Source organism: Pempheris klunzingeri, chromosome 8 (genome assembly GCF_042242105.1).
Source record: "Pempheris klunzingeri isolate RE-2024b chromosome 8, fPemKlu1.hap1, whole genome shotgun sequence".
NCBI classification, from domain to species: Eukaryota; Metazoa; Chordata; class Actinopteri; order Acropomatiformes; family Pempheridae; genus Pempheris; species Pempheris klunzingeri.
The window spans coordinates 7434905-7450054 of NC_092019.1; the positions used below are offsets into that span (position 1 = coordinate 7434905).

General features: G+C 41.4%; 1 protein-coding gene across 1 annotated transcript in view; it reads right to left on the reverse strand.

Moving 5' to 3' along the window:
- Positions 1-555: 555 nt before the first annotated feature.
- LOC139205299 (nuclear factor of activated T-cells, cytoplasmic 1-like) overlaps positions 556-15150 on the reverse strand; it is a 56190-nt gene continuing 41595 nt past the window's right edge. The window contains exon 10 of the mRNA XM_070835468.1: positions 556-1220. Coding sequence (XP_070691569.1) covers positions 1165-1220 — 56 coding nt within the window. The 3' untranslated portion in view covers positions 556-1164. The remainder of the gene's footprint in view (positions 1221-15150) is intronic.

Below are 15150 nucleotides of genomic sequence, written 5' to 3' on the forward strand. Positions count from 1 at the left end.
TCCCTTCGCCTATTTACATGCAAACCTGCAGTGCAAGAAATAACGGACAAGTGCATATTGTCCAGGAGTATTCTCATTTAAGTTCAGCAGGTAAGTATACCATTGTTCAACTATCTTATAGCTGGGGGAGAAGAAAACTGATACCTGCCTTTATAAGCTCCCGCAACCAGGAACTGTTGTCATAGGATATGTACTATATATTTTTCTGATTGTCTGTGCATCATTATGTCACGTTATGGGTGGGGGGGAAGACCAGGGCAGGTGAAAAAATTAGGCACTAAGGTGAAAAGCATAATGCAGGGGTAGTAGAAATGGTACAAATCATATTAGGGGGAAGACAAAAATTGAAAAAAAAAAAAAAGGAAAAGCTAAATAACAAACTGCATGATATGAGCATAAGGCATACAGAAGTACATTTTCAAATACATGTTTATACAAAAGAATATCATACAATAACATTCAGTATAAATGAACAATGAGATAATAATGAGGAAGCAAGAAAAAATACAATTCTAATCTATTCACATACTCCCTACATATTTTCCAGCCTTTTATTCTGTGTCCCTGTAAACAAATCATTGAAATGATACAAAAATGTCATATAAAAACTTCCACTTTGGGTTACGATGAACCATTTGCATTTGTGTGACCGCTGCTGTTGTTTGCGGTCAATATCGTTGCTGTAAGGCACCAATTCGGCTGTTGCGGACTGACTGCACAAACAAATGAGCCAAAGTGATGAAGCGTGACACTTATTGTCCCATTAGCTTGTCCATGCATTAACATACAGATCACACTTGAAATGAAGATTGTCATTTGTCAACAATAGAAGTAATTCAGTCTCATTGAGCTGTTTGGTCCACTAAAGAACATCTGCTGTGGATTAAGGCAAGTGTAGACGTATACTTTGCCCCTGATATCACTTCCCTTTTTTCTAAATATAACATTCATCTGTTTATTCAAATGGAGCTTGCCAGTGATTGTCAATGTGAATCTGCAGCGAGTCTTGGCAACGACGGTCAGGTGGGAGATCCCGGTCAAAACTTTATTCTTCATCACCTGGATCTCTGGGTGTGTTTTTTTTTTTTGGTTTTGTCCTCTTTTTTTGTTGATGCTGCTGCTGTTTGAGTGTGAGCGTTCTGCTGCAGAAGACTTCTTGGATGTCTATGCGTGAGTGTGCACGGAAATGCTGGAGAGGTCGTTCCTGATGATCTCGTTAACTGTGGAAGGAAAAGAGAGGTTGCGGGTCATTATTAACTAGTCACAGCGAGTAACAGCTCAGATCATTAAAACACTATTACATTTAATGAAGAGAGATGGCCGACAAGTTACAGAGAGGAAGATTGTCATAGGAGGGTTGTACTAAAGTAGTTGTAACAATCATAGTATAACAATCTGAAACTATTATTTCACTTCAGTTGGACAACACACGGTAGAAGTGTTTATTATAACAGCAGAACTTAGTTTGACTCTATACTGTGACTTCATCACTCCCTGCAGATATGTGCACATGAGATGCAGCAGAGGGAGAAATGGGAAATATTTGCTAATCAAATAGGCTGCAAAACTGGGAGGGTGTGTTTGGTAGATGATACTGAACTGGTTCGCAGAAGTCACTCGGAAGTCACAGTTATGGCTTAAGACTTTGTAATGAAAGATCCTGCCAAGTGGCATTATGGGAAATGTAGGATCCAGGGTTTTTCGTTGAGGATACATTGGTTTCTTTCGCTTCAGTTTTGACCAATCTTTTTTTTTTTTTATCTATCTCTCCTTTGCTATAAAAGTACAGTAATACATCACAGGAGTACCCCTTTAATCAAAATTATTTGAGGAATATGCACCACAAAAGAACAATAAATGTTTATTACCTAATCTTTATAAGGGCCTCACTGTGTCTGTGTCGAAAGCATTTATCATTTCAGTTTTGTGGTTGCACACTGCATATTCCTAAAGGAATCAAATCAATTAAGTTACCACTTAGGAAATCTGAGGGAAGGTAGTATTCTAGCATTAAAAACTGCACATATTGCACAGTGGATTTGGGAGGTAAGGGGGGATTAATAGGGGCCCAGCAGCCAAGTTTTGCCCTAGGCCCCAATGGCAGTAAAATCCAGCCATGTCCTATGTGGATACAGGGGAAAGAAAAGCAAGCAGATAAAAAGTGCGCGTTTATTGCCTCTGTTTGTCACTGAATACATGTGAGAATACATGTTTTGTTTGCAGGTTTTGTGCTTAAATCTGATTTATTCATCTTGGTAGAGAACTCTTGAAACTTTAACTGAAAATGATGTAACTCTTCAGTGCTTGCAGCCTGCAACAAATGTCACATGAGGCATACTGCACTGAATACTTGGCAAAGATGTGTTCAAGTTGAAAAATAGTGGATATCAGTAGCTGCAGTCCAAACATATCACTGCCGTTACCAGCCCTTAAAACTCATATCGGCCCCATACACACACGTCTGTTTTTAAGGCATCGTCTTGTCTTTCCTGCTCTAGTTCCTGTGCCCGCGCCTTTCCCACAGTCGGGCAGACACAGATCAGTCCCCTGCCTTTATCTGCTCTGTGTTCTTTGGCAAAACAGAGGGAAGTGACTGTGAAGATGGCGAGGACCCTGAGCCCTGTGGCTCAACACAAACAAGAAGCTCCTCAGTTATACAGCTTGCTATGATAAAGTGGGCTGATGTAGACAGAGAGAGAGCGAGAGAGAGAGAGAGAGAGAGACAGGGAGAGAGAGAGAGAGCCTGGCGAAACCACCATCCGGAGGTAGGAGCCGAGACAGGAAGTCCACCCACTCTGAGGCCCAAAGAAGGCCTGCTTTTTGTTATCACTAGATACTGTTTGGTGAATGGTGAAGCATCTGCACTGATCAAGACCAAAACAAAAGTCCTTTAATACCCAGTCAGTTCAATGCTGTGCTACTAGTACAATACAATATGAATGGCTGATGAGACATTTATAGATGCACGTTTTTGTTCTTGTACAACAATTAGTGGTAATGTCAGCTGAACTGATCGATGGGAAATGAAGTGTGGAAACACAGCAGAAATATGCACACTTCCTACCAAGGTGGAGACAAAAATAATATGTGAATAGATAAATAAATACTGTGTCGCAAGGAGTAGCCCACACACCTACAACAGCATGCCCAGCTATCTTTATGCAGTTGAACGCCCCCCTATTTACACACACGCGCACACACACACACACACACACACATAAGTTGGTTGGGACTCACCTCCCCAAACAGGAGGAACTCCCATTGGAAAAATCCAACCTGTGCCAACACTGCTGTCTGTTTTCAACTCTATTGCACTCTGGGCTAAACAGGCATTTACACGCTGAGGTTATTTTTAGCTCTGCCATCGCAGGACATAAAGGAAGTGCAAGCACATGTTACAGTTAAATGATCAAACTTAAATGTTGCTGCTCGCCCCTGTTAGCTGAGGTGAGAAAACAGCTCCAGGTAATTTTCAAGAAGGAAAGGGAAAACCCAACAGCTCTGCACCAAAAAGCCACAAAAGTACCCTTTATTTTACTCAGAGGGAAAGTAGTAGCTTCCTTTCTTCATTTCAGTCACAGTAAAAAAAAAAAAAAACAGTGACGTCTCTTCAGCCCACATATTAACTGCAGTGTTATTTTGCTGTGCTTTATCAACTAATATTTTCCATTGGCATGCCTGATGATGTTCCATTCTGAAGAAACGAGTGATAAAAAGAGAAGAAAAGGTAACACTGGCCCCTGTGTTTTCATCTATGTACTGTGTCAGCAATGTTAGTCTCAGAAGCAGGATGTGGCAAACTGTTTCACCACAAGACAACACCAAGCTGCTATTTATGGCTCTTTAATGAGTTTGCTGGTGTCACTATTTGGTTGCATCAACTTCTGGGAAATGAAGAAATTTTAAAGCAGTTGATGAAACTTGAATGGCTGACAGATAACCACACGCACAGGTAATGACTGTGAAACAATACATGTGTGCACAAGCTGTATTTTAAACCCATCAGACTGGTTTTTCAAATGCATTTGATTTAATTTAGTTAATACTGTTTATCTAATCGATTGCATTTAATTCAAATGATGGGTTATAATGCTGAAAAAAAGTCACAGGTCTGCAAATGCATATTTTTTTCTGTTTTTCTTTTTTTTAGTCAAACTCTCTCACAAGACAGCTTTTCGTTTTTGAGTCTGTCTCACCTTCCACAAAGTGACTAAATAACTAAAAGTGTGCAGAATAAGAGAAGTAATAATAATAATAATCATAGTAATGCAAAGTAATGTGTTCATTGTCAGATATGTGCATTCGTGAACTCTCTGTGGCCTGGCGTCATCCCCCTCAACAGCATTGGAAACTTATTTTGTTTTTTTTCTTTTTTTCAGTTGCCCAGGTTAATAATGGAAAGCTGTAACTGGGAGGATACCGTCTCATGAATAAACAAAAACAGCGGAAAACTGCACTCCAAATATTCCCCTGCTGAAAAAAAGCATGCCCTGCTAGTCTTAGTTAAACAGAGTGACATCCCTTATTAGCCGTGGTGCCAGTGCAATCAGTTAACCACAGTCCGGACCTGTCAGGACTTATACTTAGGGCTGGGCGGCTGGGAGATCTATTTCAGGCAGGTGTGAGAGTGACACAAAAATATGGCTGTGATGCCAGCTGTGCTGAACAGTTCAATGGACAATTCAGCTCCTTTGTGAAGGCCTACCAGTGTTTCTTGGCAGTGGCTTGTAGCTAAACCCCTGTCTCTATTGGGTGTGACTCCTGGCTGAATGAATGTTGACCTCGCTTAAATAACCTGTCTGCATCAACTGTTATGGAAAATGATTTGTTTCTACCTGCCGGTGGTGGAGTACCCCAGTTGCACATACTGCCTGAGTAGTTCGGACATCGACAATACATTACAGGTCAACTTTTATAAACCGCACCATTTAACTATGTAACGCACACAAATGGCCAACAGCTTGCTCATGTGTGTTTGTCTGAGACCAACCACAGCAAGGCCCAGCGGGCCTTCAGGCCAAAAATAGCACAGCTTAAAAAAAACACAAGGAGCTGCGTAGGTGTGGGCATGTTGCTACAGGTACTGCCCAGAGGACGCAATCCAAGCTGGGAAGTCCAGTTTAAGTAATATATCCATGATTTTAAAGGCCTAACAGACAAAAAAAGTGTCTTGCCAACGCAGTGGTCTCATTTACATGAATAAGGAGTATTTTTTTTACACAATGCTCACGGTCCATGTCAATTTATGTAAGTGGAAAGGAACATGTGCAATAAGGATTTAGATTCAGATCAAGTGACACCAGAACATTTCTGCTCCTCTGCACGCAAGAACACCTAAGAAAAATATATTGATTTTGAGGATCAAACGTGACGCTGACATATTATCATCCTTTAAGTTGATATGGCGATGAAACAGCTGAATATTTACACATTGAGCAGACATGAAGGCACGCCGATCAAAGAAACACATTGACTTAAGAAACAGGCTACTGTGCTGCAATTTGATGTCCTTTTTATTCAGTAATCCAACCTTAGGCGTTATGACTTCATTTAGCCACTCTGTGTGTATGAGTTCAGTGTGAACCCGACCTGCACTGGGGATTTAGTTAGCATTATTAGAGGAGAGCGCTGTGCAGTGGGGTTCGATAACCACCGGGCTTCCTCAGAGAACAGAGGATGCCCTATGGTTTGGTGAGAAGCAGAGCCTCAAGGCCTGAGAGCCGCTCGGAGGTTCCTGCTGCCGTAACACGATCTCCCACCGCCAAATCAGGCCTGACTGGCAATGACCTCTCAAAGAGTGACTTCACCTTCCCCTGGCTTCCCTCAGCTGACTATCCAAAACACAACCTCTGAACTCAAGGCTGTAACGGAGGCTTCCTGCCAGGCACTTCTGTTCTCACTTGGAGTCTCCTGGTACCGCAGGAGCGGAGGGCACCTTCCTGAGCGTCTCTCACTTTCACTACATGAATAAACTGCAACTGTGTTTGGGTCAGTGACCTTCACACCGTAGCAAAGGAGGACGCTTCCCATGCTTACTTGTGCCCCCTGAAGTAGCACATCAGGTTTGTGAGAAAAAAAGAGGTAGCTTCCTCCTATTGTTGCACACAGACTCTTAGCAGCATTTGAGGAAGTGAGTCACAGAAGCTCTGTCATACAACACAGAGAGCAAAAGGAGACTGGCTGCAAGAAAGAGTCGGAGTTAAACCTTGTCTGAACTGCTTTCATGTGAAATTGATTTGGTGGGGAAGCCAAACTAAGCTCAAACTTGCTGGAGAGAGACAATTGAATTTCCTGGTACATATTACTTTTGTTTCCCCACTATATCAAATCTTCTCTCGTCCTCAGCAGAAACACTTAATGGACAATTTGCTGCCTCCCACACACGGCTCGAACGGCTGGACGGAGAAGCTGGGACAACGTCACTTATCTTGTGCTGATAACCAGCAGCGTCAAAAATGAGGAAGGGGTCAAAGGTCAGAACACACTCATAAACAACAGAGAGAGAGAGAAATAAAGATGGAGAGACTGAGTGAAACGGAGGGAGACACACTCGTTATTCCCACAGATAAACACAAATGGAAAGAGACAAACTGTTCCACTAATGCTTCATCATGATAAAGTGCTTCGTAAATTCATCTGAGCCTTGCAGGTAGACAGCCTCTAATCCATCGTAGGGATCCCTTTGGGCCTAATGATGTGATGATATGTACAGACAGCATATTTCATCCCCACAGCTACGCTGATGTGTGAAGCTCTAGGCTTTCCCATGTGGAACCACTCAGTCTCCACTACTGACAGAGGAGGTGGACAGAAGAAAAAAAAAAATAAAAAAAAGCACGAAAGAGATAGGACTGCAGAGAGAGGGTTTGCTTTCAAACAGAGCTGAGTTTACCCTGAGAGCTGAGGTTCTACAGCTGCCCTGCAGCAGCTGTGTGGCGCTGTGTAAAGAACCGCTGTGCCGCAGGCCGCAGCCAATCATATCCTCGCCCTGCTGAGGTGAACAGTGATGCCATGAAATTAATGATTTAGATGTAAGTGAGTCAAGGAGATAATTTCCACTGAGGATGTGGGGGACATGTCCTATTTTTGTCCCCTTCATTTTTACAGTTTCAGGCTGATTCTCTTACTCAAGTCTCTTTGAACTGTTCAGCCACCAGCGTCCAGATGTGAGAAGATCTGAGTTGATAAAAAAAAAAATTGACACACTCATCTGAGACGCTTTCAATTATTACTGTGCACTCAAAGCAAAGACTTAAGGAGCAGCAGAGAGTGATGCTGCCAGTGCTTAACTGATTATCTGTTGTATGCCCTGAGCCTTGCCTCTCAGGCATGCAGGCTGCCCGACTTCATTGCCAGAGGTTGTTGCAGCAATATGCAGACTGAAATGAACAACTGCAGACATTAGTCACTGCTGAAATAATGCACTCGGCTTAAAAAAAATAATTTAATCTATATTTCAATTTATAGAAACTTAAGAAGATGTTAATAAGGGTTATAATATAGACGTAGCATTTCTAGTTTATGCTATTCCACCATTATTATGTGAAACACAGTAGAGTAGAGTCATGGAAAGCAGACAGAGGAAACACTGAGGGACAAGAAGACTGATTAAAGCCAGAAGTGAGGAAATACTGTGTGTTGCTGTGTGCTTATAAACCAGAGGCAAGACTTTAAACTTTAAATAGCAGATAGGGGACCAGAGCTGGGATTCCAAAATAGGAGTGATACGATCCTTCTTTTGGAGAGCCGAGGAGAAAAGAAGAAATCAAGTATGGAGTGTAAACAATAAGTGCTCTGATGTTACCGAAGAGTTTTCCAATCAATATGTCTGCTGCTGTTTTTAGACGGGGGCTCTGGGCTCAGTTGGATAAGAGAGCTGGAGCAGCCTTGAGAAATAACGATGACATACTCTCTGTTCCTCTCATGTGGAGAGACAAAGTGAAGCAGGGCTCTAATCTCCACCTGTGAGTCTCCGTTGTGCCTCATTTTTCAGAGGACATGCTTTATGGCTCTCTGTAGGCGACTGAATCTGACGTGTTGCCAAAGTAAATTACCCGGCCCAGGAGAATTTAGGTGTCTGCCTTGTCCAGATTAAAATCACTTGAAAATAGCCAAATTAACTAGAAATGCTGTGATCCTGGCTTAAGAACAATAAAACAGCAGTATCCCAAATTAGAAATCTAAAGACAACAACTTTTACTGAAAGCCCCACCAGTGATGTGCTTGTTTTGGCTGCAGCGCTGCATAACCTTTGTCTTTGATCTTGCATGGTGTGCTGCGCCTCTCCCTATCTCACCTCACTCTGTCTCTCTTTGTGAGCCTGCCACCTCCCTCTCATTTCCTCCCGGGCCCAGGAGGCCGCGGGTGTGCTCACTCGAGGCCGGTCTCCTGGGAGGATGAGGGGGAGGTGTTTACATGGTTGGAGCTGCTCTCCTGTGCCCTCATCACTGACTTCTCTGAAATTGTTGTGCGGTGGGTTCATACTGCATTGCAAACAATAACAAAACAAAAAAAAATATATAGTAAGAGTGTTTTGAATATATAGCATGTTACCAGTGGAAAATGAATTATACTTAAAATTACTAGAAGAAAATAAAGAGGCTTCTCACAGCTGAACGGTGTTAAAAAATATGGTAATGGATATAAAGGATATAAATTAAAGTTAGATAGAAAAAAAAGTCACTCAAAAGTTGTGAATTTGTATTAGCTGAACATGGATACTATCATCTGTCAAACAGTGCTACACTTTTGGCAGCTGTTGTCTTGTTGTAAACGTCTAAAATGAAGTAATATTTAACAACATGTAACACGTGTAACAGGATATTGCCTTAGTGTGGACATGATTGGTGAGTGGTTCAATAATCTTTTTTTGCAGTGTGTACTTTTTCAACGGAAAAAGAAAAGAGGCCACAGTACCACCCACACTCTTCGATTGACAGGTGATCTCAACAAGTGCAGTGTAGATTCTCAGATGCTGAGCAGCAAAATGGTGCATCCACTTGCTTTGATTACAAAGTTCAGTTTGGTTACACCGAGTAGAAACGTGTCTATTTAGCTGCAGTGGAAGAATACGGCAGCAGGGCTCAACAATCAAAGTGTTTATCAAAAGCAAACATAAAAGTAAGAAGCTAAAGAGCTTCTGACATGAAGTGTGTGTGGATGACTTAAGACTGCGAGAAATCAAAAGCTCAGTTTCACACAACTAGTGAAGCATAACCGCATAAAGCAAATGCCAGAGCCTGAAAATACAGCAAACTGAGGGAAACACCCATCTTTATGATGGAGATATGAAAGGAGACAGATTAAAACTCTCTGTATGGCTCATTACCAACAGGTTTATGGTAAAATAACTCAGCCATCTGATAAACTCAGTGTGATTGATTCAGAATTAGAAACTTATGCTCCCACGGAGGCTGATGCAGACGGCTCGAGATTTCACTGGTTTTTTAAAAATGGCACACAGTGAAAAACTGTGAGCATATTGAAACGATCATACTTCAGTGAGTCGCAGCCGTCTGAGTGAGAAGTTGGCTTTGCACCTGCATCTAATACGATTTATGACTGCATTTGTATTGTGCTTCTTTAAATCACCTGTTGCCTGTCAGTTGTTATGTGGGATTTCAGAATTGTTTTCTTTTATTTATATATAGAGAAGCTGTGTTCTCACTGTCCAAAAAGGCTTACCTCAGCGCAAGCTTTATTGTTCACTATCCATCAAAGATAGATGGCTCGGAGAGGCTCCTTTCTGTGCTTTTTTAATGTGAATGTCTGCTTGTGAGAGCGTATCTGCACATCATAGCCTTTGCTCAACCCATCTGTTTTGCTGTCATCTGCTAGCAAGAGTTTTGCTCTGCAAGGTTTCCCTAAACTGCTCAGTTGTTCACTCATTTGGTCAGATGTCTCAGACCAAATTTGTCCACAGCAGCGTGCTCCTCGTGCTCACACTGGCACTCCTTATGGGTTGTTTTACAGCTTTGGAAAGCACGCTCTGATGACAGTAACATTTCCACCCATCCAGCATCTTGTTGAGCTGGATGGAGGGTTTTTGCAGGCTTTGTGGTAAAGTCACAAAATAGGCAATGAATAGTATACTAAAGGTAACTAAATCTTTAAAAAAAAGACATGGCCTCTCACTTTTCAACATCCCCACTGAGCTCTAGTGATCTGACTCTGTGCTCTGCATCTGATTAACACAGTCTGCAGACCCAGAGAGCTTCCCTACAACTTTAAATCCTCAACACCTGCAGGGATTCAAAGAGGCAGAGTGAGAGGTCGTCTCAGGGCACATGGTGGACCTATTTGCGAAGGCCAGTCTGGAGGCAGGACTGAGGTGATCATGGCAAATGTTCCACCTATCTTTTTTCCAACACATTTGAACTTGAGTTTCATAGACAGACAGAAACCCAGGCTATGGATAATGGGTCAGACAGAGACATTTGCTGTCACCTGTAAATCATAGAACCACATTTTCACCTCCTTCTGTCCGTGCTTATTTCAAATCATACACATTTAAAAGTTACTGGAGCTTAGGGAGCGCACTCTTAAATACCTTAACAGAAACAAGAGCCTGTTCTTTTACTCTGTGATGCAGTAAATCTAACTGATTTAATTAAAATGTACGTGACATTTTCATTCAAACACGGTGTTTTAGAGCCGAGCTTTCCATCTAAAGCTCCCTGCGCATTTGACACGGCTGATTTACAACATGAGCAGGGAGAATTGTCTTGTCAGGTTCTAGGAGGTCCAATAGATTTGAGTCAAAGTTGAGCAAGTTGTCAATTTCAAAGAATAAAAACAATGATGCCATTTTCTAATGCGGCACCTTTTACAAAGTGCTTATAAGTTAAAATTAATTACGAATCATTCCAAGTAAGTTTTAAAACTGTTTGGACATCATGAAGGCTGAGCTTGAAGATGCAGTTTGACAGTATGCTTGAAAAATTGCTGGATATCTGCTGGGGCTTTTAGCTACATCTCATGGCCTTCATCTGCAGATAATGTTTTGTCAATTTGATCAGGAAAGAATATATAGAAATAAAAGTAATACATGTAAACATAATTTAATACGTATGTAACTATACTGTATATTGCCATTCTTATCTTGAATCTTTCGCCATCTCATTAGAGGAATTATTGTTGTTGTTAACAGTTAAAATGTGTCTTAAATCTGCTTAGAAAACTCGATGTGTTTTAACCTATTTATGATGTGTTTATATGCTACTTAGAAATGCTAAATAAGGGGTGTAGGTGTGTGGCCTGGTTAAAATAACTGTTAACTGCTATATATTTCAGTGCTAAACACAGCACAGCTTTTAGGTAAAAACACCATGAGCTAAAGACCTTTATTCTGAGGTTTGTGTAGCACCACTGTAGTCTTTCATCATTTAATCTCTCAATGGCTCGCACTATAAAAAAGGCTTACTGAGCGTAAAAGGATTTCCCTATTTGTTAGCATGTTGTTTTGAGAGGAATTGAGCTCAGCTGAGCATAATCAGGAGAGTCTGGGGACCCGTTGAGGTTTATAACTGCCATGGGTCATATGTCAACAGTAGGACACTTACAGTTCAGCGGTTATGATCATTCCCTCCCCTGAAGTAAACCCATTCAACCACTGCTTGGTAAGTCTCTGCGCTGCGAGCGGCCACTGATCGGAAAGGAAGAAAATGTGATCTTTAACTTTGACATTGTTTATCTTTCTTTGACTTTTAGTGTTTTGATTTTAACAGTTGTAGCTGCCATTGTGTGTGTGTGTGTGCGTGCGTGCATGCATGTGAAGAACAGGGGCAGTGGGAGAAGCTGCCAGGGAAAATCACCAAGATTGCATGCTACTTTCTTCCACCTCAAATTTTCCCCTCTTTCTCTTAGTCTGTCTGTCTGTGTCTCCTTTCTTTCTATGGCTGACCTGCTTCTTCTCATGCTCGCTGAATATTCCTGGATGTGAGGACATGATGAGAATATCCTGACCCCAAAATCTGAAAACACTAAAATACTTCACATGGCTTATGGCTGTGCCTTCATTTTAGTTCCATAATTTACAACAAAAGATATCACACTCAAAACCAACACACAGAAATGAGATAATACCATGATTCAAATATTTAAGACAAATCCATTATTTTGACTGTCGCATACTGCATTAACCTGCCTGTGTTTAGTATGATTTGTCAATGGACTGTAACACTAAAACATGGGACACATGCGATTGGTTTTTAGTCTTCTGCTGTGACTCTTTTAAAGTTTATGCCTGCACCTTTATTTCACTTTCCATCTTCATGCTCTCTCCTCCCCTCTCACTGTAGTGCTCTCTTTATGACCATCTCCCCCACCCTCCTCTTTCTGAGGTATCTGCACATGGAGGAGATGGCAAACTCTGCCAAAAGTTGCAAAACCCAACGGCTTTCCCCATCCCTCCCGGCTGGGTCAGACTTCTGTGTTGACATCAGTCGCTGCAGGATACTATTTCACTGAGCTAACAAATTTCAGATGGGGAGCTGTTATTAAGTGGTCTGGGAAGGAGACCTGCTCCTGTTTACTGATGCCGCAGGTATTTACATCCCCTAAATACCAATCAAGAACACTGAAACTGCTGGTATTTCAGTGTGCTTATTATGCTCGAATGGAAGATCTCATCTTTGAACCACATTCAACTGTGTGTGTGACTGCTTAAGTGTCCTTGAGCAAACTTCAGGGATGCAGTCCAGGAGCTGATCCTGACCCCTGACGTCCATCAAAAAAGTTCTGCTTGTTTGGTGTTTAGTATGTGCCTGGACCGTATGACTTTTCCATGCGCTCATATTTTTAATGACAGCAGGAAATATCCTAGATTCAAGGCAAATTTATGGTTTCTGTGCTTGTGGTGTTTGTAGCAATATCAGTTATCTCCACAGAGGAAAAGTGTTAATAGTAAATGCAGTAGTAGTGTGTAATGTTTGCAGAGGTTACACAATGTTCTTTTCATCACAAACAAACCATCATAGTAACTGCCACCCAATCAGAACCTCTGAAATGGCTGTAGGGGGTTGAGTTGTGCACATGCCACATTTTGCCTTATGAACATCTACCGCAGAAAACAGTGTAAATTGAACTTCAAATTTGGAAGGAAAAAAAAAGCCATGAAAGTAAGCAGATAAGGACTTGGATCATGCTAAAACACAACCTTCACCAAGGCTCCGATAATGACCTCACAGCCTTGTGGGGGAAGGAGACTCTCTCACTCAGTGATCATCCTGTCACAGAGCAGTCAACCACACTGACATTTGTCATATTATGATTCCGTAATGAGCGTGTCTGGCATGAGGTAGTAGCTCGATGATCACAGATGTACACAGGAAGATGCCAGCCAAGCCACAGGCCCTGTCTGAGTCCTGACCCGCTGTGATCCGTGTGGCTCGGTGGCTTTTCAACGCGTGTTTCCCAAACCTCAGAATGTGAGCCACATAAACCGAGCCTCTAAACCGCTGCGTCAGGAAAAACTATAAGAAATACATGACGTGTGATGAACTGAAGGGATATAGCTTTAATAAAATAGACTCAGATTTGTCTTTGAGAAGGAAGCATATACCTTGTGGCTTTACTCCACTATATTTGATTGTGTACTTCACCGAAGTCAATCTGCAAAGTCCACATAGTGTGTCCACTTCTTACACAGCTTGGATTAATGAAAGAAAATAAGACACACATCTTTACAGTAGCAAATCTGCATTACACATTTCTGACATTTGGGCAAAATAAACACTAAAACCGTTCAAAGTAAGAATCAAGGTCTCCCATCTAAATGTGTGCGTGTATCAGATCCCAGACACAAAAGAAACCCAATTTGTTTAGATAATTTGGCTGCAGTTTTTCAGCAGACACATTCTTTCTCAGTGACTGTGGATATTATGACGGAGCGACTGAAACCAGACCAGAACCTCTGGCTCACACACGCACACATAAAAGCCAGCGTGCTGTGGTAATGAAAGGATTGAATTCTTACAGATTCATCTTGCACTTATCAAAACTAATAATATTCCCAATGGTTTTACAAAGAGCTAAAAATCAAAGCACTAATACTGTGACCCCATTGCCACTTGTCATATGTAACCACTTAGATCCAATTATTTGCTAAACTGCAAGCAATCTTAGACAATAGTGTCTGTAATTGTGTGGGTTTCATAATATGTGTTGCAAAAAAAAAAAAAAAAAAAAAAATCTGATCACAACCAGGAATCTAAAGGCTCTTATGCTCAGCCAATGGGACAGAGATAAAAGAGATGTAAGAGGAAACAGAGGGTGCTAAGGTAATCCAGAGGACTTCCACTCAACTGCAAAGGTAATCCTCTTCTATTGTGAATATGCCATGGTACTCTCTGGGTTCCATTACAGTACATTCATTGTAGCTTCCACACGTTTAACTACAAAATAACGTGTTTAAACAGACTGTTATCTGCTTTACAAGAGTGACTTCATGTTTCCAACTATATCCTGATAAATACCTTTTTTTTTTTCCAATACCAATTTTGACCATGCCCCTCTTCTCCAGTGTTATACAACTTCAGTCACAAGTTAATGATAAGTTTGTGCTCTTTAGTAAAAATGTATAAGGAAATTGATCAATGAATATCATGCACAACCTTTACCACCAACCATCTTCGACTTAGCCCACTACTGAGAGCACCCCTTCAAATGCTTTGCGAGGTCTATAGAAGTGAGCGTGAGTGTGAATGGTCGTCTGTATGCGTCGGCCCTGCAATTGACTGTCAATTGACAATTGACTCGCCCAAACTCAGCTGGGATTGGCTCCAGCCCACTTGCAACCCTTAAGGATAAGCTTTATAGACAATGGATGGATGGGTAATAAAAGTCACAAGTACTTACTAACAAGTAGCACAACATCATGGTTTTTGATCTTTATAAGAGGAAACTGAATCCCATCTATTGCTGATCCCAAAAGTGTAGTGGCTGATCCACTGCCAATGATCCACTGGTCAGTGACTTTAAAAGGCCAATCCTAGAGTGCAGCCACCTATTAATTTTTCCTGTGACTATGAAAATAAAAACCCAAACTTTTACTTATACTGCCTCCAGCTCTTTTCAGATCCCCATATGAGAACACAGCAATGACAACAAGAGCAAAATAAATCCACATCCTCTTTGTCATCATAAATAATA